At 46.1% G+C, this 25702-nt stretch overlaps 1 protein-coding gene across 11 annotated transcripts in view; it reads right to left on the bottom strand.

Annotated features, from left to right (window-relative positions):
* Window positions 1-25702, bottom strand: part of PHF10 (PHD finger protein 10) — an 885396-nt gene that overhangs the window by 414027 nt on the left and 445667 nt on the right. For all 11 annotated transcript variants that reach the window (XR_003855489.1, XM_029594266.1, XM_029594268.1 and 8 more), the window contains 2 exons: window positions 17198-17347; window positions 9295-9404 (listed from right to left, as the gene is read on the bottom strand). Coding sequence is in view for 10 of the 11 variants with exons in the window: in XM_029594266.1 (XP_029450126.1) it covers window positions 9295-9404; window positions 17198-17347 (260 nt within the window). In the remaining variant the exon portion in view is untranslated. The remainder of the gene's footprint in view (window positions 1-9294; window positions 9405-17197; window positions 17348-25702) is intronic.

Here is a 25702-nt window from a genome sequence, read left to right as displayed (position 1 = left end):
TCCTAATATAATTTGGTACTATGTGTCTGCACAACTCCGCCCCCTCATAGTTTGGCATCAGACGGCGGACCCTAAACATTGGGCAGTCATTGAACAATCACAACTTCCGGCAATGCCACTGACAGCCATGGCTTGGCAATCCAGGAAAACGTGGAGGGGCTTCAACTCCCTACTCCCTACCACCAGGCACACTCTTGATATATGGGGCAAGTGGAAGGAGAGATTAGTCAGAAAGAAACCTTGCTACCATCTTTCGCACCTATTCCACAACATTGATTTTCCACCCTGCACAGACCACAATTCTTTTGCCCAATGGCGCAACGGGGGTGTAACGCTCTTCAAGCATATCTGGGGTGGAGAAGACGTTCACTCCTTTGCATACTTGAGTCAAAAATTTAACCTACCTCAGACTGAATTTCTGGCGTACTTACAAATACGCCACTTCTGCTCATCACATCATCTGAAAACTGACTTGGGCAAGGGAAAATCTCTTTTTGAAGGCTACTGCTCCCCTAAAAGCACTCTTCGTGGACTAATAGCTAAGGTCTACCAACTACTTAATGCGAAACTGGTCGACACTCCAGCCCATATCAAGGCCTGGACTGCTGACTTACAGACTGAAATTACCGAGGATGACTGGTCACATATATACCTTCATCTCAGCAAAGCTTCGATCTCTGCCACACTACTGGAAAACGGATACAAGCAGCTATTTCGTTGGTACCTAACTCCAGAGCGTCTTGCAAAGATCTTTCCCGCTCAGTCCGGAACATGCTGGAGAGGTTGCCCATCTATCGGTACTTATCAACATATGTGGTGGTCGGGGCCTTGTGTTCGGCCGCTATGGCAGCAGATTGAATCCCTGCTTTCTGTTATTCTAAACAAACCTGTCCACCTTACAATGGATGCTGCTCTGCTCAACAATTCTACATCAGCCGACAAGGACTCTATACACCCATTCATAGTCCAGATGTGCATAGCAGTCCGTTTGGCGATAGCTCGGGACTGGAAAGTGCCCGCCTGCCCTTCTACGAAAGCAGTCTTGGCTAAATTGGACTATGTCTGTACAATGTGCCGAATGACTGCGGAGAAACGTCATTCTGTCCAAAAATTCAACTTGATATGGCAGCCTTACTTGACTTGGTCAGCGAGCCCAGCTACTGGTTTGCTTTAATAGTTTCGGACGCCCTTGTTGACTCTACAGGACAGCTGATAGCTATCGGAACTAGGCTCTATAGCTTCATAACCTGCTCCATTCAAGATATCCGCTGCACAATTTCCCACTATTAAAACTGTGTCCCTGCTGGTCATCTATAATACTGAGACGAAGTGCAACCACAAGTTGGACCTATTGACCAATCAATGGTCCCTTCCTTCCTTACAAGTGCTTATAGCTCCTCAATCGTTCCTTCTTTGATTGCATTGTAGGAATTATTATTATTGTACTTTTTGGTGACATACCATGTATAAGGGGAGAGGGGGGGGGGTGGGAAAGGGGAAAGGGGTTCATGTTAAATGGTGGCATGGTACAAAATACTCTTTGACTGTTGTTTTGTCAGATTGTTATATCCTATCTACCAATAAAAATGTTTATGCAAAAAAAAAGCTAAGTCCATTCCATGTTACCATTGCTAATGGCAGTGGCTATTCTCTAAGAGAACCTAATAGCAGGTAATGGACTTCTCCTCCAAGAACTTATCCAATCCTTTTTTAAACACAGCTATACTAACTGCACTAACCACATTCTCTGGCAACAAATTCCAGAGCTTAATTGTGCGTTGAGTAAAAAAGAACTTTCTCCGATTAGTTTTAAATGTGCCCCATGCTAACTTCATGGAGTGCCCCCTAGTCTTTCTATTATCCGAAAGAGTAAATAACTGATTCACAACTACCCGTTCTAGACCTCTCATAATTTTAAACATCTCTATCATATCCCCCCTCAGCTGTCTCTTCTCCAAGCTGAAAAGCAAAATTGCTTACCTTGTAATAGGTGTTATCCCAGGACAGCAGGATGTAGTCCTCACATATGGGTGACATCAGTAATGGAGCCCTATGTACGGAAAAACTTCTTTCAAAGTTTCTATGAAACTTTTGACTGGCACCAGAGTGCCTACTGAGCATGCCCAGCATGCCATGATATTCCCTGCCACAGGGGGTCTCCCTTCAGTCTGTTTTGTAGCAATTAGCATTAGCCAAAAATAAAATAATAAAACGTATTGGACCCAACTCCGCGGGGTGGCGGGTGGGTTTCGTGAGGACTACATCCTGCTGTCCTGGGATAACACCTATTACAAGGTAAGCAATTTTGCTTTATCCCAGGACAAGCAGGATGCTAGTCCTCACATATGGGTGATTAGCAAGCTAGAGGCTGAGTCATTTGGAATTGAGGCAACAGTGAGTATTGTTGTTGAAATTAATCAGCCGAAGATCACAGCGGATTGGATGTAGAAGGAGTTGGGTTACACTGGAAACAAGTTCTTTAAGACAGATTGTCCATATGCTGAATCTTGTCTTCCTTCTTTGTCTAAACAATAATGAACTGCAAAGGTGTGAAGAGAACTCCATGTTGCTGCTTTACAAATGTCCAGAATAGGTAAAGAGCGAAGGTGTGCTACTGAGGTTGACATTGCTCTGACTGAATGTGCTTTTACTCGCCCTTGGAGAGTAAGGCCAGCTTTCTCATAACAAAACTGTATGCAATCTGTTATCCAGTTTGACAAGGTATGTTTTCCCACTGCTTTACCTGGTTTGTTGGGATCATAAGATACAAACAATTGACTGGATTTCCTCTGGACTGTAGTGCGGTTTAAGTAGAAAGACAGTGCATGCTTTCAATCCAAAGTATGTAAGGCTCTTTCTCCTTGGTGAGAGTGAGGCCTTGGGAAGAATGCTGGTAAAACTATAGATTGATTGAGGTGGAGTTCTGTGACTACTTTTGGAAGGAATTTAGGATGAGTACGGAGGACCACCCTGTCATGTAGGAACTTTGTAAAAGGTTCGTATGTGACAAGAGCTTGTAACTCACTAACCCTTCTAGCTGATGTAATGGCTATGAGGAATACAGTTTTCCATGTAAGATATTTAAGGTCACAGGTATCTATGGGTTCGAATGGGGAACGCATGAGCCTGGTTAAAACTATGTTGAGGTCCCATTGTATGCTTGAGGAATGAAGTGGAGGTTTAAGGTGAGTTAAGCCTTTCATAAATTTACTGACGAGAGGCTGTGTAGAGATAGAAGTGTCTCCCAGCTTGTTATGATAAGCTGAGATTGCACTCAAATGCACTCTTACAGATGAAGTCTTAAGACCAGAGTCTGATAGATAGTATAGGTAGTCTAGTAGTGAAGTAGTGGGGCAAGTGAAAGGATCTATAGATTTCTGAGTGCACCACAAAGTAAACCGTTTCCATTTGTAGGAATAATTCTTTCTAGTGGAAGATTTACGTGAAGCTATCAGCACCTGAGATATAGTGGTTGGAAGGTTGAATGGTTGTAGAATCAAGCTTTCAACATCCATGCTGTCAGGGACAGGGACTGAAGGTTGGGATGGCGCAACTGACCCTGATCCTGAGTTATGAGATCGGGAGCTATTCCCAGACGAATTGGATCCCTGACTGAGAGGTCTAGCAGTGTGGGAAACCATACTTGTCGAGGCCAGTATGGGGCTATGAGTATCATGGTCCCCTTGTCCTGTTGTAGCTTCACTAGAGTTTTGGTTAAGAGCGGTATCAGTGGATACGCGTATAACAGGCCTGAGTTCCAATGGCGAGCAAAGGCGTCCTTCTGTAGGCTGTTCTGCTGCCGGAGCAGAGAGCAGTAATTGTTCACCTTGTAGTTCAGGTGAGATGCAAAGAGGTCTATTGTTGGTTGACCCCAGCGTCGAAAGATCTTGGTTGCTATCGTTGGATCCAAGGACCACTCGTGTGGTTGGAACTGACGACTTAGGCGATCGGCTACTATGTTGTGGATGCCTGCTAGGAAAGTGGCCCGTAAAAGAATTGAATGTGCTAGGGCCCAATCCCAAATCTGTGCTGCTTCTTGACAAAGAAGGTAGGAACCTGTTCCCCCTTGTTTGTTGATGTACCACATGGCTACTGTATTGTCCGTTTGGATCAGAACAGTCTTGTGTGAAAGGGAGTCCTTGAACGCATGCAGCACATAACGTATAGCTCGAAGCTCTAGGAAGTTTATTTGGAAAGAGGCTTCGGCTTTTGTCCACGTCCCCTGGGTCTTGAGAGGACCAATGTGTGCTCCCCAGCCTAAGGTGGAAGCATCTGTAGTTAAGGTGACTTGTGGAATTGGCTGTCGAAAAGGTAGACCTTTGAGCAAATTGTTCATTAATGTCCACCAGAGGAGAGGATTGCAGGTTCTGTGTTTATCTGAATGGGAGTGGACAATGGTTGAATGGCTTGAATCCATTGAGATTTGAGTGTCCATTGCAGTAGTCGCATGGTCAGTCTGGCCATGGGAGTGACGTGAACTGTGGAGGCCATGTGTCCGAGTAGGGTGAGGCACTGATGCGCTGTAACTTGAGATTGATTTCGGAGAGAGTGTGCTAGGAGGACAAGTGTTTGAGCACGGTCTCTTGGAAGAAAAGCTTTTGCTATGATGGTGTTTAAATCTGCACCTATGAATTGTAGTAGGTGAGATGGTGTGAGATGGGATTTTTGATAGTTGATGAGAAATCCCAAGGAGTGAAGCAAGTGGACTGTGAGCTGGAGAGATTTGAGAGCTCCTTCTTTTGTCTGACTTCTGATGAGCCAGTCGTCCAGATAAGGGAACACATGCATCCTTTGCTTGTGAAGATGTGCCACTGCTACTGCCATACACTTTGTGAACACTCGAGGCGCTGAGGCTAGGCCGAATGGCAGTACTCGGTATTGAAAATGTTGGCCTTTGACCAGAAATCGCAGGTACTGATGATGAGGGGGAAAAATGGGAATGTGAGCGTAGGCATCTTGAAGATCCAGGGAGCAGAGCCAATCCCCTTTTTGAAAGAGAGGTAGCATGGTGCCTAACGATACCATTCTGAATTTTTCTTTTCTGAGAAATTTGTTGAGATTTCTGAGATCCAGGATAGGACGTAAGCCTCCTGTTTTCTTTGGAATGAGGAAATAGCGGGAGTAGAATCCTCTGCCCTGCTGAGGCCGGGGGACTGGTTCTATGGCCCTGGCTCTCAGAAGGGCGGATAATTCTGCTTGAAGAATTTTGGAATGTTGATTCACTGTCCAAGAAGAGAGTGGTGGATTGTCTTTTGGTACAGTGAGGAAATCTAACCGGTAACCGTGGGCTGTTATGGAAAGAGCCCATTGGTCTGTGGTGATGGAGGACCAGGTGTGATGGAAATAGGTGACACGACCTCCTACGGGTAAGTGTGGTAGTGGATTGGTGGGGTGGCTGCTGCTCTCTGAGTTGTTTCAAAAACCTGATGTAGAGGTAGTTTGAGGAGGCGGTTGGGGCCTTGCAGGTCTTTGCCTAGCTTGTGGATGTTGAGCTGGGTGAGATGGTCTTGTCTGGCTTGTTGGGGGGTAGTAACGGCGTTGACGATAATAAGGCCGTCTTAGATCCCGTCTTGGAGGTCTCCTGACCGGGGGTTGAGGTTCCTGAGGCAGTAAGGAAAGTTGCTTAAGTGTCTCGGTGTGGTCTTTGATAGTCACCACTGCTTCTTTAACCTTGTCGCCAAACAGGTTATCCCCCAAGCAGGGTAGGTCAGCTAGTCTTTCCTGGACTTCTGGGCAGAGATCAGAAGCCTTAAGCCAGGCCCACCTGCGTGCTGTTATTCCTGACGCCGAGAGACGTGCTGCATTTTCAAAACTGTCATAGGTAGCTCTGACCTCATGTTTGCCAGCTTCTAGGCCTTTGTGTATGAGCTGATGGAATGGTTCCTGATATTGGTCAGGGAGTGTGAGTACTAAGTCCTGAACCTGTTTCCAAAGGTTTCTTTGGTACTGGTTCATGAAGAGTTGGTATGATGCTATTTTAGAGACCAACATGGAACCCTGGAAAACTTTTCAGCCCAAATTGTCCATAAACCTGTTGTCTTTTCCAGATGGTGTAGAGGCATGAGATTTTAATCTTTTAGTCTTCTTCTGGGCAGACTTTACGACTACCGACTGGTGTGGTAGCTGGGTTTTCTGAAAGCCAGGTATGGGTTGTACTAAATAAGTGGCTTCTGACCTCTTATTGACAGCTGCCAGTGAACCTGGGTGTTCCCATATGCGGTACAGGAGTTCCTGAAACACCTCATGCACCAGTACTGCCAGAATCTCTTTGGGAGGGTCTACGAACTGTAGGACCTCCCGTGTTTTTTGTCTGGCATCAACCTCCGTTTGTAACTGGAAAGGGATGGTGTCCGCCATGTCCTTTACGAAGTTTGTGAAGGATAAGTCTTCTGGAGGAGACTTCCTACGATCATCAGGAGGAGATGTTCAGACAATATGTCTTCTTCTGAGGAATATTCTGTGTCTGTGTCAGTACCTGTATCTGTCGGTGGTCGTGGTGTTGCTGGCACCATCGGTGGTTCTTTGGGCATCGGTGGAAACAAGGGAGATTGAGGCCGAGGAGGCCTGGGAACTCCCGATGGCCCTGGAATCGGTTCTTCTGGTGATTTCTTCGATAAAAAAATCGAGGAGAGTATCCAATTTGGTCATTAGCAGCTGAAGAACCGTGAAGTTGGAAGACGGCACCGATGGAGGCACCGGTGGAATCGGTGAAGGCATCGGGCAAGGCATCGCAGGCATCGGCTGCGGTATCGATGGCCGATCCGGCGGCACCGCTGGTAGGAGCGGCATCGATGGCGAAGGATCGCACGGCATCGGAGCTGGTGTTGATGGCGATATCTGTGTCGATGGCTGACCAGGAATCGCCCCGAGGAGTGCTTGTTGCACCGCTTGACGGATGTACACATCAAGTTCCGCCCTCATAGCTGATGGTATCAGAGCAGCTATGGGGGGAGGCGGTGATGACGATACCGATACCTCTTCAGAGCCCTGAGGAGGTATGGAGCCCGGCACCGATATCGGTGGGGATCGCCCTGGCACTATAAGCCTTGGAGCCTCCGCACTCGTCTGAGGTTTCTTTGCGGAGGAGGCTGTATCTCCCGATGGCTCAGCGGGCATCGGCTCGATGGCGTCGATGCCGATGTCTATGCTTTTCTTTATGTTTCTCGCTTCCGGAGGTGGACGTCTTCGACGATGGCGATGGGGAGGGAGTGGACGCGTCCCCGGCCTCACCTGGAAGACGCCTCTTCAATACAAGCTGCCGAACCGATCCGGATGGCGATGACTGGGCCGAAGTCGATGTAGTTGGGAGCAACTGGATTTTAAAAAGGTGCTCCATTTTCTCCATGCAGAGACGATGCCCCTTCGATGTCATTTCAGCGCATAAAGAACACAATTTTACATCATGTTCTTTGCCGAGGCAAAGAACACATTCTGTGTGCGGGTCCGTGATGGACATATTCCTCGCACAATTCGGGCATTTTTTAAAACCCGAGGCCATACTGCCGGACAGCCGTCGACGGCAAGGGGCCTGAAAAAAACGGTATGGAACCGCAAAAATACAGGGAAAACTTACCGCGATGGAACAGAAGGGAAACCCTTGCGGTGGAAATATTTTTTCCGAAGTTTTGTCAATTTTTTGAGAGTGGTGAAATTCACCACAGGACTCCAATTTAACCGCGAGGCTAACTGCTCCGCGGAAAAAAGAAGACTGAAGGGAGACCCCTGTGGCAGGGAATATCATGGCATGCTGGGCATGCTCAGTGGGCACTCTGGGGCCAGTCAAAAGTTTCATAGAAACTTTGAAAGAAGTTTTTCCGTACATAGGGCTCCATTACTGATGTCACCCATATGTGAGGACTAGCATCCTGCTTGTCCTGGGATAAAGTCCAAACCTCTTTAGTCTTTCCTCATAGGGGAGCTGTTCCATTCCCCTTATCATTTTGGTAGCCCTTCTCTGTACCTTCTCTATCGCAATTATATCTTTTTTGAGATGCGGCGACCAGAATTGTACACAGTATTCAAGGTGCGGCCTCACCATAGAGCGATACAGAGGGATTATGACACTTTCCGTTTTATTCACCATTCCCTTTCTAATAATTCCCAACATTCTATTTGCTTTTTTGACTGCCGCAGCACACTGAACCGACGATTTCAATGTGTTATCCACTATGACGCCTAGATCTCTTTCTTGGGTTGTACCACCTAATATGGAACCCAACATTGTGTAATTATAGCATGGGTTATTTTTCTCTATATGCATCACCTTGCACTTATCCACATTAAATTTCATCTGCCATTTGGATGCCCAATTTACAGTCTCACAAGGTCTTCCTGCAATTTATCACAATCCGCTTGTGATTTAACTACTCTGAACAATTTTGTGTCATCTGCAAATTTGATTATCTCACTCGTCGTATTTCTTTCCAGATCATTTATAAATATATTGAAAAGTAAGGGTCCCAATACAGATCCCTGAGGCACTCCACTGTCCACTCCCTTCCACTGAGAAAACTGTCCATTTAATCCTACTCTGTTTCCTGTCTTTTAGCCAGTTTGCAATCCACGAAAGGACATCGCCACCTATCCCATGACATTTTACTTTCCTAGAAGCCTCACATGAGGAACTTTGTCAAACGCCTTCTGAAAATCCAAGTATACTACATCTACCGGTTCACCTTTATCCACATGTTTATTAACTCCTTCAAAAACGTGAAGCAGATTTGTGAGGCAAGACTTGCCTTGGGTAAAGCCATGCTGACTTTGTTCCATTAAACCATGTCTTTCTATATGTTCTGTTATTTTGATGTTTAGAACACTTTCCACTATTTTCCCTGGCACTGAAGTCAGGCTAACCGGTCTGTAGTTTCCCGGATCGCCCGGGGCCCTTTTTAAATAGTGGGGTTACATTTGCTACCCTCCAGTCTTCAGGTACAATGGATGATTTTAACGATAGGTTTTAATGGATGATTTTAATGATAGGTTACAAATTTTTACTAATAGGTCTGAAATTTCATTTTTTAGTTCCTTCAGAACTCTTTAGTTCCTTCAGAATTCTTGTATTGCATTTACTAAAGCAATACAAGAAATTTCAGTTTTTCAGCACTCATAGAAGAATAGATTTAAAAAAATGTTTTTGCTAAGGGTTGTTCAATTTTGTTAGTGTCCAGTGATTTTGACATTGTCTAGTAGAAATTTTTCAAAATCATAACATCCTAATAGTTACACTATTCTATTTACCATACTTGAAAGCAAGCCAAAAGGTTTGAGAAGATATTTCATACAAATAAAAAATACCTTTTGTAGTACTCTTGGAACTGCCCTGGTATGAGTGAGACAGGATAAGGGCCAACTTTTGTCCTTTCTGAAGGTAAAACTTTGTAGTTTCCTTGGGGTACCTGGATAATCTATATTGTATAATAAAAATAAAAATAATAAATTCCCTCTACAAACCTTTTCCTAGCATTCATGATTAACTTTATTTTTTAACTGAATATAAAATCATCCTAATGCATTTGTGAATAAATAAATTATAGCTGCTTTCAACTAAACAAAAATAAACCAGTATGATGTACACAGCAAAACTAAAAATGGCAACCACTATATTGTTGTATTAGCATTAGCCCCCATGCCTAAGCTCCACAGGGACAGAAGTGATTCCTACACTGCTGTCTCCAAAGATCATAACCACACTGGTTGACTTGACACTCCTTTGTCCATAGCACCCCTATGTCAGCTCTTGGGTAAATTGAAAGTGATCACTGGGCCACAGCACTCTTTTGTCAGCTCTTGGGAAGGTAGAATATCAGGGGAGGGGGTCATTGAGCCATAATACCTTTACATCAGCTCTTGGGGGAAAAGAGAAGAATTAATGGGCCACATTTATTTATTGAAAAATACTTATATTCCACAACTTTCAAATTTAAAATTTGTGCAGGGCAGATAACATACGTACATACATAATATGTAAGTACATCACCTCTACATCATCTTTTGAGGAGGTGGGAGAGTAGTTGAGTCATAGCAGGCCCCTATCAGCAGGTGTAAACTGTCCCAAGCAGGCTAGCTACAATCCTAAGAAGAAATTTATTCTTACCTGATAAATTTCCTTTCCTTGAGTCCAGCCAGACTAGTTGAGACACCTAGGTTATGCTCCCCAACCAGCAGATGGAGATAGAGATTAACAGGTTTGCCTACATCACCACATATACAGGTAGATTTTAAAAGGGCCGGCGTGTGTGCCCATAACACACATATCTCTCCGTGCACAAAAATACGTGCTACTTTTCACATGCATATCTTGTGTGTGCTCGGGGAGAGAGAGAGAGACTTTATAAGGCTCAGCCTGACACTCAATATATGGACCATTGTAAGGGGGCACTTTGATTCAGGGTGAGTTTTCAGGAGGATAGGTTGAGGTTTGGAGGGTGGTGTTACAGAAACATTCAGAGGTATTCATTGTAAAACTGACACCATTAAAGAATTTTAGTCCTTGTAAGCGATGAAAATGCTATCAAGAGGAGTTGATTTGTACACTGCAGTCTCTGTTAGCTGCATTGTACAAATCAACTTCTTTTCATCACTTATAAGGTCTAAAATTCTTTAATGTCGTCAATTTTACAATGAATACCTCTGAATGTTTCTGTAACACCATCGCCCACACCCCAAACCATCTCCCAAAAACTCACCCCAAATCAAAGTGCTCCCTTTACAATGGTCCATATATTGAGTGTCAGGCTGAGCCCTACAAAGAGTCTCTCTCTCCCCCCCTTCCCCAATGTTTGCCGTACTCCTACACCTACTGAGTAGCTGTAGCAAAGTTACAACGGTAACATATGTGTCTGGCTGAGGAAAATTAGTGGTTCGTGCATCAGTGCTGGCCCCACCTCTGGAACGCCCATGTCCTGCCCCTTTTCCACCTACTTTTTCTGACACATGTTCATTCATGGATGTGCATCCTTCCTGCGCGGCCCACTTACACTCATATGTGGCTGTTTTTGCATTCACAAGGCTTTTAAAATCTACCTCATGGGCTTCCATAGTGACCTCAGTCTGCCAGTATTCTATGTAACAAGCTAAGGCTTCCAGGAGAGAATAATTCAAAGGAAAAATCTGCATAAAACCAATCCCCACAGTAGTTTATGTTCCATGCTGACTCTTCTTTATCCCATTTCCCTTGAGCCGTTAGGTCCTGGCAGTGGGCTCCCCATCCTCGCGAGCTCGCATCCGTGGTGAGCAAGGTTCATTCCGGTGGGGATAGGCTTGTTCCCTCGCTCAGATGATCTTCTTGTAGCCACCATTGTAGTAAGTTCCGAATCTTTGCCGGTAGCTGGAGGGGGACAAAGTAGTTCTGAGACATTCGGTTCCACCGTGACAGTAGGGAATGTTGTAGGGGCCGCATGTGGGCCCTTGCCCACAGGACAACTTCTATGGTTGATGCCATGAGTCCGAGGACTTGGAGATAGTCCCATGCCGTGGGGAGAGTAAAGTTCAACAATGCTCCTTCTCCTTGTAGGGGGAAGGGTGACTTTGTTCCATTTGGTGTCGAACTGGACTCCCAGGTACTCTAGGGATTGGGAGGGCTGCAGTTGGCTCTTGGGTGTGTTGACGACCCACCCGAGGTTCTGCAGTAGTTCCATGACTGGTGGTTGCTTGATGGCTTTCCTCTGGCGATTTCGCTCTGATCAGCCAATCGTCTAGGTATATGTGCATGAGGATCCCTTCTTTCCTCAGTGTCGCCGCTACTACCATGATCTTGGTGAACGTTCGGGGAGCCGTAGCTAGCCCGAACGGTAGGGCCTGGAACTGGTGATGGCCCAATATCACGTAGCGTAGGAAACGCTGATGGAGGCGATGCATCGATATGTGGAGATAGGCTTTTGACGGATCCAAGGAGGTCAGAAATTCTCCCGTTTGTACCGCCTTTATGACCGAACGCAGGGTTTCCATGCGGAAACGGGGTACCTTCAGGTAGCGATTGACGGTCTTGAGGTCCAGATGGGCCGGAATGTTCCCTCGTTCTTGGGCACGATGAAGTAGATGGAATAGTGCCCAGAATTTTGTTGGTGCGTGGGCACCGGTGTTACTGCCTTTAGGGCGAGTAGTTTTGATAGTGTGGTTTCCACTGCCTTCCTCTTGGAGGGGTCGTGGCACGGAGAAATCACAAACTTGTCCAGGGGGATGCTGTGGAAGTCCAGGTAGTATCCCTCTCGGATGATGGATAGGACCCAATTGTCCGACATTATTTCAACCCATCTTTGGTAGAATAGGGCAAGCCTGACCCTATGATCTCTTCCTGTAGATGGGTCTGCTGATTCTCATTGCGTGTTGTGGCTGGGGCCAGGTCCTGAGCCAGCTCCTCTTTTGTTGTGTCTGTTCTGAAAGGACTGCCCCTTGCCAGCGGAGCGGGGGCTTGGTAAGTGTTTTTGAATGGTCTATAACGCAGGGAGAGGGGCGTTGGTTCCTCTTGTTCCTGTCCTCCGGTAGACGGGACTCGCCCCATTTGTCGGCTAATTTTTCCAGGTCACTTCTGAATAGGAGTGTTCCCCTAAAGGGCATTCTCGTGAGCCTCATCTTAGAGGTCATGTCGGCTGACCAGCTTCGGAGCCAGAGCTGTCTTCTGGCTGCCACTATGGATGAGAGGCTCCTGGCTGAGGTGCGTACCAGGTCTGAGGTTGCATCCGTGAGGAATGATATTGCTGGATTTAATGCCTCGATTGGCGTAGTTGCATCCCTGGCCATAGCCAGGCAGGCGTGTGATACTAAAGGTCATAGCTGTTACATCGTAAATCTGCTTGAGGCTGGACTCCTGCCGTCTGTCATTGGCATCCTTGAGTGAAGCTCCTCCCTCAACTGGTATGGTAGTGCACTTTGTGGTGGTGCAGACCAGGGCGTCGACCATGGGAAACCTCAGGAGTTCCTTCGTCGCGGGGTCCAAGGGGTAGAGAGCTTCTAGGACTCAATCTCCCTTAAAGGTGGCCTCTGGAGTGTCCCATTCCAGGTCGATCAGTTGTATGGCCTGTAGTGTAGGGAAATGGTGTGAGGTCTGGCGGAGCCCGGCCAGGAAGGGGCTCGCCTTGGACTCTGCTGTGTTGCATGTGTCCGGGATGGCCAATGCCTTCAGACTCGTGGCTACGATATCTGATAATTCGTCTTTTGGGAAGAAGCGCATCATGGTGCGATACGGTTCCGTTACTGGAGGGAGTTCCCCCTCTTCCAGGGGTTCTGATTCCTCCTCCGAATCATCTGTGTCCCATAAGGGGAGGCATGTGCCCAGGGGAGGCTCATCTGATGGAGGCCAGGAAGGGCCTGGGAGGTTCTGGACCACTGGTGGGGGTTGGGGTTGTGGTTGTGCCACTGCTAGCCCCGTTCTCCTGCGGAGATACCTTAGGATCCCTCCCCAAGTTGAGATTTCCTGAGGTGATTTCCGAGATCTCTCAGAAGTAAGCCTCGGTCCCGGCGTGGACTTAGCCCTCGGGAAAGGGAGCGGCTGAGAGGCAGCCTCTGTCCGGTAGCCGTCCTGGCTTGGACTTAGCTCCCTGAAAAGGGAGCAGCTGAGAGGCAGATGGTGCAGTGCCAAGCGCGGCGGTGAAGGTAATTCCCTCTCCGCCCGCAGCTGGAGACTGCCTGGCAGAGGACCGGGAAGCGCCGAGACAAGGTAAGGTAGAAAACTTTCTCTAAGTCTCCAACCTCCGAGGCTCGGACAGCCGCACAGATCGTCCTACAATCCTACATCGTGTGGATGTAGGATTGTAGCTCAGCAAAGAACCCCGCCCAGGTGAAGTTGCCTGGGACCGCATTGGGTCCGATGGCGCTCCCTGAGGGCCCAAGTCGGGAATAGAGAGGTCCGGGGTAGTCTCGCTGGATTTGGAGTCCTCTACAGGCTGAGAGGGGTCCTTGTCTCGGCTCCCCCCAAGCTTCTTCGCATAGCAGGCACAGGGCGGAGGTCACCTTGGGCTGCGCTGCTCTAAGGTGGCATGCCAGGCAGAGAACTGGATCTTTAGTTGTCTTGGACGGCGGTGCCATGATTTGCGCGTGTATCCTGTACAGGTGCGCATGCCGGGAAGCCTGGTTATGCGTTCTGGGTGTGCCTACATTGTGCGCATAGGAACAGAAGATGCGCGCGGGCCTAGTTGTACATTTGGCACCCCTGGACGTGCCGCTGTGCGCCCGGCCCCGATGTGTGCATCGCTGTGCACACGGTGTAGATGCGCACGCTGCTATGCGCACAAGTACTTTGTGCGCCCTGCTGGGTGCTGTGCGCACGGCTCAGTTGTGCAGACAATGCGGCAACTGGGGGGGGGGGGGGGAGGCGCAGGCGACCATGCAGTAAGATGGCAGCCCCCCAGGGGGTCTCCACGTGGGAGGACCCTCTTGCCAGATCAGGGTCTAGCCAGGACGGGGCTGCTCAACCCAAATGTACAAACGCCGGAGGGACGATCTGTGCGGCTGTCCGAGCCTCGGAGGTTGGAGACTTAGAGAAAGTTTTCTACCTTACCTTGTCTCGGCGCTTCCCAGTCCTCTGCCAGGCAGTCTCCAGCTGCGGGCGGAGAGGGAATTACCTTCACCGCCGCGCTTGGCGCTGCACCATCTGCCTCTCAGCTGCTCCCTTTTCAGGGAGCTAAGTCCAAGCCAGGACGGCTACCGGACAGAGGCTGCCTCTCAGCCGCTCCCTTTCCCGAGGGCTAAGTCCACGCCGGGACCGAGGCTTACTTCTGAGAGATCTCGGAAATCACCTCAGGAAATCTCAACTGGGGGAGGGACCCTTAGGTATCTCCGCAGGAGAACGGGGCTTGTTTTGGAGGTAAGGTTTTCTTTGTTTCTTCTTAAAATTTGGAGTTTGGTTTTCTAACGCTGTGCAAGCGTGTGTGAAGTCCCGAACTGCTATGGAGACGGAAAAAACTGGAGAGCAAAGCCTCGTGCATGGGTATATGTAGTGCTGACGTCAGATTGAAATCTGACTCAAGTCTCCGACTGCTATCAGGAGCACACTATACCCATTGGTCCTGAGTCCATCTGCTACATGCTAGGAAATGGGACATTTAACTCCTGGTACAGAGCAAGAGTTAAACTTCTTGCAGTTGAGTGGCAAACACCCTCCCATCAACCCACCTATTTTTGACTTCTCTTATGATTATATATGTTTTGTTGTTCCCTGCTGAGATTAGTGGATCAGTGGGGAACACCAAAGTTAAAAAAAAAAAATTAATAATAATCATAATAATAGCAGCCAATATTCTCTACCCTCCCCTTAATTAAAAACTTTGGGCTGGAGAGCCACCCACCTGCCGAAGTTAAAAAATGAATAAAGATGATGGAGAGTACTTCCCCTCCAGAGTTAAACTTTGGGCAAGCTATCAAGCTGTGGAATTTTTTGCCAGAGGATGTGGTTAAGGTGAATAGTACATCAGGGTTTAAAAGTGGTTTGGGCAAGTTCCTGAAGGAAAAGTCTAACACACATTATTAGCCAAAAAGACTAAAATAAAAAAGCTACTGCTATCCTTAGGAGTGACTAACAGGAAATAGATCTCCTTTAAGGGATCTGCCAGGTACTTGTAACCTGTATGGGCCATTGTCAGAGTCAGGATACTGGGTTTGATGAACCTTAGTCTGAGACAACATGGCAATTCTTATGTTCAGGTTGAGTGTCAAACCCTCTCCCTCTCACCAAAGAAGTGGCTAGTGCACCTAAATTCCCAACCCTCGCCTCCCAATCCCAGCTCAGCCCCCTGCTCCGACCCCTCTCTCAGCCAAATCAGCCACTCAGGCTGAAGTTTAGCTTGGGGAAGGGAAGTGTTGAGAATTTGTGCCTGCCACCAATACTTATTTTTTATGGCATGTAGCTGTCATTGCTCCATTTCTGATAGTAAGTTCCATAGTGAGACCTACTCCTGAGAAGGCCTTATGTCAGGTGATGGGGCAATTATGAATGTTCTTTGGGATGACCTTAGAGGTCCAGTAGGTGTGTAGAAAGGTAGTTTGCTCTTCAGGCAATTGGGCCACTTCTCTTTAAGGCTTTGAAAGTTAGGCATAGGACTTTAAGTCTGATTTTGTAAGAAACTTCGAGCCAGAGCAGTTTTCATAAAATGGGTGTGATGTATCTGTGCCACTAGAAGGCATGCTACAGCATTCTGGATTAGCTGCAGTCAGTTGAGGCCTTTTGTTGTCATGGACCATTTGGGACTAATTATTTTAAAATTGATGTTTTAAACATTTCAAATTTGATAATTATTGATTTAAAACAGCACTTTTTGATTGCATTTTGTGGCATAGAAAAAACATACAAAAATATTTAGACAGTTCATTGTTTACCATTATGATGATACAGATGGAATGATGACCCTTTATATAAATAGATTTAGTATTCACATATTACATCACCATAAGAAACCTTATTTGAATCATGCTTTAATGCATATTAGTCTTTTACTGTTAAATTATTTATTGTTCTGATTATTAATCAGAGAAGGTGAGTTATAAATATTAAATAGAATTAAATTATATATAACAAAATATCCAAAATAAATGTAAAGGAGTAGAGTAGCAGCCTACTGGTTTTCTTTGTTTCTTTATTTGGATTTTTATTTTCCGCTTTTAAGCATTTCAAAGTGTACATCAAAGCGGATTACATTCAGGTACAAGAGATATTTCCCTATGCCCACAGGTCTTACAATCTAATTTTATACCTGAAAAAGAGAAATAGGCTGCAAACCAGGGAAGCCAGGGTTTAAATCTCACTGTTGCTCCTTGTGACCTTGGTTAAGTCACTTCACCTTCCACTGCTACAGGTACAAATTTAAGGGGTCATTCATTAAACTGTGGAACTTTTCCCTTGAGGAAATATCCCAATATAAACAGGGGAAGTTAGTTACAACTCTTGATATGTAATTATCAACAAATCAAATAATGTGGCTTGCAATATTTTAGGGTATTTATGGGCTCATTAACATGAATTTGCATGCTAATCGGTTCATTTAAATACATACGGTGCCAGGGCCAGATTAATGAGAAATATTTGAAATACTTCGTGTTATGCCATTTGCCGTGCAAAAAACAGTTTATTACACAGTAAATGGCCTAACGCAGCATGAACCCCTTAGATTTTAAGCACTCTGGGGATAGTGAAATACCTGCAGTACCTGAATGTAATATGTTTTGAATTGCCAAAAAAGCAAAATGTACATCATATAAAGCATCTTACATGTGTCTGCAAATCAAAATAGGCTCTTCTTTCTTCCATCCGTTCCCGATTCAAATTGCTATTAAATTCTGCAGCTTTCTTTGCAGCTTTTTTAATATATTCTGGAACCTTGCTGGGTTCTACTTTCTGAGTGTTCTGTTGCTGTAATTGCTAAAACAAAACAGTCATGCTTTAAAATCATAATAATAATAATAGTTTATTTAGCTCATGCCTTGTCCATGTGCTTGCCCAAAATAAGTTCCAAAATAATAAAAGAAACAAAAACATACAAACAAAAATATAAAGATAAAATCATAAGATCAATAAGCAATGATTATAAACTAAAACAATATCAATAAGTATAAATACATATCTTAACAAAATATATGTATTTATGATTAATTTATGATTAGTATCAACAAAATAGTTACATTACAGAACCAAAGGCTTGGTTATATTATAACACTTATATACCTCCTTCCTCAAACAAACGTTTGACCCAAAGTAGTTTACAACAGACAAAAAAAACATCAAATACAAAACATCAATAAAATGCACTGATAAATCAAATTTAAAAAACATCCCTAACATATATATACTTCAATAAATACAATGGTACATAACAGTTTAGAACCAGGTGAGGAAGGATAGAATTCCTTCCCCTGGAAACCAATTTAAAAAAAATATTTAAGAATGTTATTTAAAAGGCTCATAATCTTTAACGGTGAGAAATTAACTAGTTACACATAAGATCATCTCATGCACCTTTGTCGAATAGCTCCCAGAGCTTTCTAAACTGTGCTCGAATATTTTTCCAGGCACATCGATGTTTTTGCAGCTCTTTAGTTTCACATCTAACCAAGTGCCAAGAAGAGAGTTAAAGAGTTAGAGAACTTCTTCCAAAGGGAAGGTGGATGGGTTGTTTGACTGGTTGACCTGTCATCAGAGAACTACAAGCAAGTAATTTTGCTTTCACTGCTGACAAACAGATCATCAGTCACATACGTTAGATTTTCTAACTAAGGGTTCTTGTTAAATTAAAATGAGAACAGCATAATACTAACATATGAGAAACGTTTTTCAGAACAAATCCCATTTCATTCATAATTTTTTTTTTTATAAAAACAGTAGTTAAGTTTAATAATTTTGTTATATTACCTTTCCAAACAAGAAAACAGGGAAGACCACCCAAAAATCATAAAAATGGCCCCTACCAGACAGATTCTTAAACACATACTTCTGAAAAGTAGTTGACCAACACTGGAATTAACATAAAAACATTAGTACAAGAACTATTAAATATTGAAAAAGGTTAGCCAGCATTGAAGTTAGTGTAACAGCATTAATACAAGAAAACCTGCTCAAAGCATAATAGTATCATTATCATAAAATAAAAAACAGTCATGCAACAATTAAGGAAAAATATTAATTTCTATCTAAAATAACAGTAATCATGCCCAATTCTGAGCCAGCTCTGGACAAAAAGGAAAAAAATAGTCAGTACTATGCAACAAAGCATCGACAATACCAAAGTCAACTCTCTGGGTCCCTTTGCTCCCGAAGGGGCACTTTCCTTTGGTACAGCCCTTCGGCGATGCCACAACAATCACAGGGCTCATCCTCAAATACCCTTTATTTCTTATATTGTTCCTTTCCACCTGTTTGTCATGTTTTTTCTTAATTGCCTTTCCTGAAATTGTCCCACTTGACTTAACATACTCTCTAAGTGTTCAGTTTTCTCCATTGTTCATAGTCTTCAATTTATTGACCTCCCGTTTCCACCATTTTAACTACCGGTATATTGCAATTTCTCACATATCCTATTCTTCAAAGTTGCACCAATGCTATATTTCCATATAAAGCAGTGGAGGAGTAGCCTAGTGGTTAGAGCAGTGGGCTACGAACCAGGAAACCAGGCTTCTTGTTTTATGCTAATATAGCATTTATCACAATTTGCGCTAATTACCTGTGCGAAGAGCTAAGTTAGCGCAAATTGCAATACCATTTCAGATGCTGCGATAAGTGCCAGACCTGTTGTATTTCCTTCATTCAACCAACAGGGGACCATTGTTAATGGTGAGAGAGAGAGAGCGAGAGCGAGAGAGAGAGCGCGCCTGGCCGTAATATCATGGCCCATAGGTAGGTATTTGTATCCCTATGGTAGGCCCACCTAGTAACTCGAGGTGGGGTTTAGGTAAGAGTGTAGGGGGTTAGGGGCCACTTTGACATTCTACGTGACACCTACGAACAGAACAGTGGTCTCTTGTGAAGATTTGCTGGCCTTCGGAGTGAGAAAACTCACTCCAAGATGAGATTTGGGCAAGGTTCTCTCAACCTAGCTTGATGGACTCTCTACCTAGGTAACATCAATAATACAAATACCTACCTATGGGCCATGATATTATGGCCAGGCGCTCTCTCTCTCTCCCCCCCCCCCCCCCCGGACCCGTCAATTCACCTGAAATAGGACTTACGGGAGACATCGCAAATGGCGATGAAACCTTATCGCCCAGCCTAACGCAATCCAAAGCTGTGCGATAGCTCTTCGCAGACAGGCTAACCCAGCCCACTCTCCGCCCCTAACTCCTCCTATTTTCTGAATTTGCATCGCACCATACGATATGGTGCGATCGCATGCGTTAACGGGGCTTTTCGCATGCGATAAGCCCTTAACACATGCGAAAACGCCTTATCGCATTTTGATAAATGACCCCCTTAGATTGTAAACCCTCTGGGGATAGGAAAATACCTACAGTACCTGAATGTAATCCACTTGGAAGTGCTGAAAAAAGTGAAAAGCGGAATATAAAAAAATCTAAATAAATAAATTTGACAAAGTATTTTAAAATCTGATTCTGAGTTATGTTTCTAAATTAACACCCATTATTCAATTTACAACACGTTTCAATTTTTAAGACATCAGAGCATCTACCGAAAAACACACACTGATGTGCTGATCATAAGGCTTGACAAAATGACATCAGCAAGAAGAGTACTAGGAACTTCCTCTCCTCAAAACAGTGTCAAAATAAGGTCCAATAAGCAAGACTATAGATAAGGTACTTTCTTTTTCAGAAAAAAAAGTAATGCTTTAAAATACATATGATTTTTACAATACTATATATTAAATATTAGATTATTTTGGTGAAAACAGGGTAGTGGGTCCTGGTACTGGAACTAATCCTCCATTTACACATTGTTTTTAAAGGACAATGTAGGTGCAAAATAGGCTACAAATCTGAGTTAGTACAAGAGCAATATTCTCTGGACCATGCTAAGAAGAACAGCAAGGACTTTTGATTTTCCACTCAGACTGAAAATGCACACAATACAGAAAAACTAGGTTATAAATTTTATTTGACAAGGCCCCAAAATTGTTTACTTCTGGCCTTGCCTGAAACAAAGAACTCAGACCCTCATTGTATTACTTATCTCTAAGCATTCTTAAGACTTTGCATCACCTAAGCCAAGATAAACTCTTTTTCAATCAAAAGCTGCACTTGATCATTCCCCTGTAGGCCACTACCAGACATATAGTGAATTCACTAATACATTTAAAGGACATTAATTAGACATTCCTACTCCCATAGCAACCTAAATCTTAAATAGGAACTGAACAAATTTGAGATAAAGGCAGCAGTTCAGCAGCAAGAGGGGGGCTTCCCATCTTTTGCATCGAGTGTCACATGTATGATTTTTTTACCCGCTGGTGAGAAATTGTACATGTGCATGCGATGCAAAGAACTCCTGGCTCTCAGAGAACGAGTCCGATCTCTGGAAGCTAGAGTGGCAGATCTGGAAGAGCTGAGGCACACAGAGAGGTATATAGATGAGACCTTCAGGGACATAGTAGCCAAGTCCCAACTTCAGACTGGCAGCCCTGGTGCTGCCTTGGAGGAAGAAGGTCTCATGATTGGAGCTCATCAACCTGGTGCAACAGAAAAAAGATCCTGTAGCAAGGACCTGCTCTCCAAATGGTGCATTGTCCTTTCACACCGAGGATATCTCCCCAAGGCCTACTGACCAGGAGGGAAGGGTTAGGTCGGCCGACATAGTTGGTGATTCAATTATTAGGAATGTAGACAGCCAGGTGATTGGTGGGCATGAGGATCATCTGGTAACATGCCTACCTGGTGCGAAGGTGGTGGACCTCAAGTGCCACCTATATAGGATTTTAGACAGTGCTGGGGAGGAGCCGGCTGTTGTGATACATGTGGGCATCAACAACTTACGAAAATGTGGTGGGGAGGTTCTGGAAGCCAAATTTAGGCTCTTAGGTAGAAAGCTTAAATCCAGAACCTCCAGGGTAGCATTCTCTGAAATGCTCCCTGTTCCACGCGCAGGTCACTAGAGGCAGGCAGAGCTGCGGAGTCTCAATGCGTGGATGAGATGATGATGCAAGGAAGAGGGATTCAGTTTCGAAAGGAACTGGGGAACCTTTTGGGGAAGAGGGAGTCTCTTCCGAAGGGATGGGCTCCACCTTAACCAGGGTGGAACCAGACTGCTGGCGCTTACCTTTAAAAAGGAGATAGAGCAGCTTTTAAACTAGAACAAAGGGGAAAGCCAACAGTCGCTCAGCAGCACATAGTTCGGAGAAAGCTATCTTCAAAGGATACTAATGATGCATTAGAATTAGGGCATCCCAACAGTGAGGTTCCAATAATAAGAAAAGTAGTCCAAGTGCCTGTAACTAAAAACTTACCTGAGCTAAAAGATTCTAACTTATCCCTTTCAATTAAAAAGCAGAATGAAAATACAAACAAAAAACAAACTTTGAAATATTTGTATGCTAATGCCAGAAGTCTAAGAAGTAAGATTGGAGAAATTACTTACCTGATAATTTCATTTTTCTTAGTGCAGACAGATGGTCTCAGGCCCAATGGGTATAGTGTACTCCTAATAGCAGATGGGAGACGGAGTCAGATTTTAAAGCTGATGTCAGCCTACATATACCCATGCAGGAAGCTTAGCTCTCCAGTATTTCTCTGTCTCCTAAAGCAGATAGGGACACTTCCACACACTAGAATAGTGTTAGCAATTTTAAAACAAAGAAGAATGAAAATTTACCTCAAGAAGACGAGCCCCGCTCTCCTGCGCTGATAACTAAGGGTCCCTCCTCCAGTTGAGAATTCCTGAGGTGATTTCCGAGATCCCTCAGAGGTATGCCTTGGTCCAGTAGCCGGTTCCTGGCATGGACTTAGCCCCCAGAGTGGCTGAGAGGCAGCGGGTGCAGAATCGAGCACAACGGTGAAGGTAATTCCCTCTCCCCCCACAGCTGGAGACCGCCCGGCACGAGACCGGGAAACGCAGAGACCAGGTAAGGTAGAATCCTCTTCTAAGTCTCCGGTCTCTGAGGCTCGAATAGCCGCACAGATCGTCCCTTCCGGCGTCTATTAAATCGGGTTGAGCAGCTCCGTCCGAGCTAGACCACGATCCGGTGCGAGGGTCCACACACGTGGAGACCCTCTGGGGGGGGGGGGGGGGTGTCACCATCTTGCCCGCATGGTCGTCAGCGCCATTTCCTCCCCTTGACCACCATATTGTCTGCACAACTGAGCTGGGCATACAGCGGCGCGCACAACCGACTTGTGTGCACAGCGGCACTCACATCTGTGCCGTGCGCACAGCGACATGCAAAACGGTGCCGGGCGCTTAGCGGCCTGCACAAATACCGCCGGGCGCAAAGTGGCACACACATCTCGTGCATCCCCCATGCACATCGGTGGCTCACCCGGAGCACACAACTAAGCCTGTCCATTTCAAACCATAGGACTTTCTGGTGGAAGGCTTCCTAGAAGCCACCAGCACCCGGGCGACACTATCCGAGAGTTCCAAGGGCTGAAGAAGTAGGCATTCAACATCCATGCCATGAAGGATAATGCCCGAAGGTCCGGATGGTGCAGGGTACCCTGGTTCTGAGTTATCAGATCAGGCACCGTTCCCAGCCAAATGGGGTCCTGACTGACAGATCCTGAAGGAGAGGGAACCAGACCTGTCGGGGTCAAAAAGGGGCCACAAGGTTCATTGTACCCATTGTCCTGTTGAAGCTTGAGCAGAGTCTTCAAGAGGAACGGGAGAGGAGGTAATGCATACAACAGGTCCTTCCCCAGTGAAGGGAGAAGGCATCGCAGGTCAGATGTCAGCCCACCCGATAACAGGGAGCTGAAGCACCTCACCTTGTAGTTGAACGGGGAGGCTAAGAGATCCATATCTGTGGTATCCCACTGATCTATGATGGAAAATCCTGGCCGCCACTTCTGGATTGAAGGACCACGCGTGCAGATGAAATGAGCGGCTCAGCCGGTCCACCAGCACATTCAGAGTCCCCGGCAGGTACGTTGCTTGTAGTGACATCCCCCTGTCCCAGAGCCCAGGACCACACCTGCACCGTCTCTTGATAGTGGAGAAATGATCCTGTGTCTCCCTGCTTGTTGATATACCTCATTGCTACTTGGTTGTCCGTCCGAATCAGGACTTCCTTGCACGACAACCAATCTGTGAACGCCCAGAGGGCGTAATGGATCACCCAAAGCTCCAAGAAGTTTATTTGGCAGCGGGCTTTGTGGGAGGTCCAGAAATCCTGCATGTAGAGACCATCCAAATGTGCTCCTCAGCCCTTAGGAGAGATGACGGTGGTAAGGAACACCTGAGGTGAGACAGTCTGGAAGGGAATTCCCCGCTCCAAGTTGGAGAGATTTTCCCACCAGGATAGGGATGCCCTCAGAGGTTCCATGACTGAGAGACTTGTCTCGAGGTCCTGGGAGGACTGTTGCCACTGCAACCTTAAGGTCCATTGTGCTCTCCACATGCACAAGCGAGCGAGAAGGGTAACATGGACCAAGGCCACCAGGAGGCCCAGCAAACGGAGAAGGCAGGCTGCTGCATACGAAGATCGCCAACGAGGCGAGGATCAGGGCCTGACCACGGGGCAGAAATGCTTTTGCCTGCACTGTGTCCAGCCTGGCTCCTATAAAGTCTAGCTGAGGAGAAGGGCAGAGTTGCGACTTCGGGTAATTGATTACAAACCCCAAGGACTGCAAAGTCTGCACTGTCAGGTCTAAAGTGCTCAGCACCCTGTGCAGGAGTCGCTCTTGATCAACCAGTCGTCCACTAAGCATTTGGTGAAGACGCGAGGGGCTGAGTCTAACCGAAGCGGAGATATTTTCTGTGGCTGGGGAAGAAAGCAATGTGAGCATAAGGTTCTTTGAGATCGAGGGAGCAGAGCCAGTCTCCTCTTTTAAGGAGGGGGATCAGAGTGCCCAGAACAACCATCTTGATCTTTTCTTTTAAGAGAAATTTGTTCAGCACCCTGAGGTTGAGAATGAGGCGCAAGTTTCCATTTCTCTTTGGTATGAGGAAATACCTCAAATAGAACCCTCAGCCCCTAAGGATGGGGAACAGGCTCTACCGCTCCTGCCATGAGAAGGATGGAGAGTTCTATCCAAAGTATGGCAGGCTGGGTGGACGAACCCCACGATGGACATGGGGGAGAGTTCTCTGGAACCCGTGTGAAATTGAGCTGGTACCCCTGACGGACTATGGAAAGAACCCACTGGTCCGAAGTAATAGTCCTGCAGTGGTGGGCCTGTCTCCTACTGGGGGATCCGGAGCTGGGGGTGTGGCTGACTAACCCATGCTCCCTTGCTGCTAGTCAAAAGCCCATGGATGGGCTTGCTGTGGTGCTGGCTGAGGTCTGGGCGCCCGATGATGACAGTGAGGCCCCTGGAGCTAGTACGCAGTGTGCAAGCTCGAGAGGCTGGTAGATAGTATTTCCGCTGCCTGTAAAAGGACTTCCTGGAGCTTGGCCTGGAAGATTTCCTGACAGAGGAAGGAGCGTCTGAAGCGCTAGCTGAGAGCTGCTGTAGGGTTTTGTGGTGGTCTGTCAACTGGGCCACTGTATTCCAGACCTTACCCCCAAAGAGGTTGTCACCTGAGCATGGGAGGTCTGCCAGCTTCTCCTGCACCTCTGGGAGGAGGTCAGAGACCCGGAGCCAGGCCATTCTGCAAGCACCTGTGCCCAAAACTGCTACTCTGGCCATGGTCTCGAACAACTCATGTTTGCCAGCTTCCAACCCCTGCAGGACGATAGCAGAGAGTGACTCCTGCTGTTGCTGCAGCAAGCTCTCTGCAACGTCCTGGACCCACTTCCAGAGGTTCCAGTTGAATTAGGTCATATACAACTGGGAGGCAGAAATACAGGCGATGAGCATAGCGCCCTGAAAAACCTTTCTTCTCAGAGCATCCAGCTCCCTATACTCTCTCCCAGGAGGGGCAGAGGCATGAGTGCGTGAGCGTTTAGCCTTCTTGAGGGCGGACCCCTCTACCACCGACCAAATCCCAAGGCTTGCTGCACCAGATAAGTGGCATCCGCCTTTCTATTGACTGGAGAGATGGAGATCAGGTGTATCCACATCTAAAGGAGATCCTTAAAGATGTCGTGGATGGGAACCACCACGATTTCCGTGGAAGCGTCAACAAACTGGAGCACCTCCAGCATCTTATGCTGCGCATCCTTCTCCGTAAGAA

This window comes from Rhinatrema bivittatum, chromosome 3 (assembly GCF_901001135.1).
Source record: "Rhinatrema bivittatum chromosome 3, aRhiBiv1.1, whole genome shotgun sequence".
Taxonomy (NCBI): domain Eukaryota; kingdom Metazoa; phylum Chordata; class Amphibia; order Gymnophiona; family Rhinatrematidae; genus Rhinatrema; species Rhinatrema bivittatum.
This window is presented reverse-complemented; position numbering and strand designations above follow the sequence as displayed.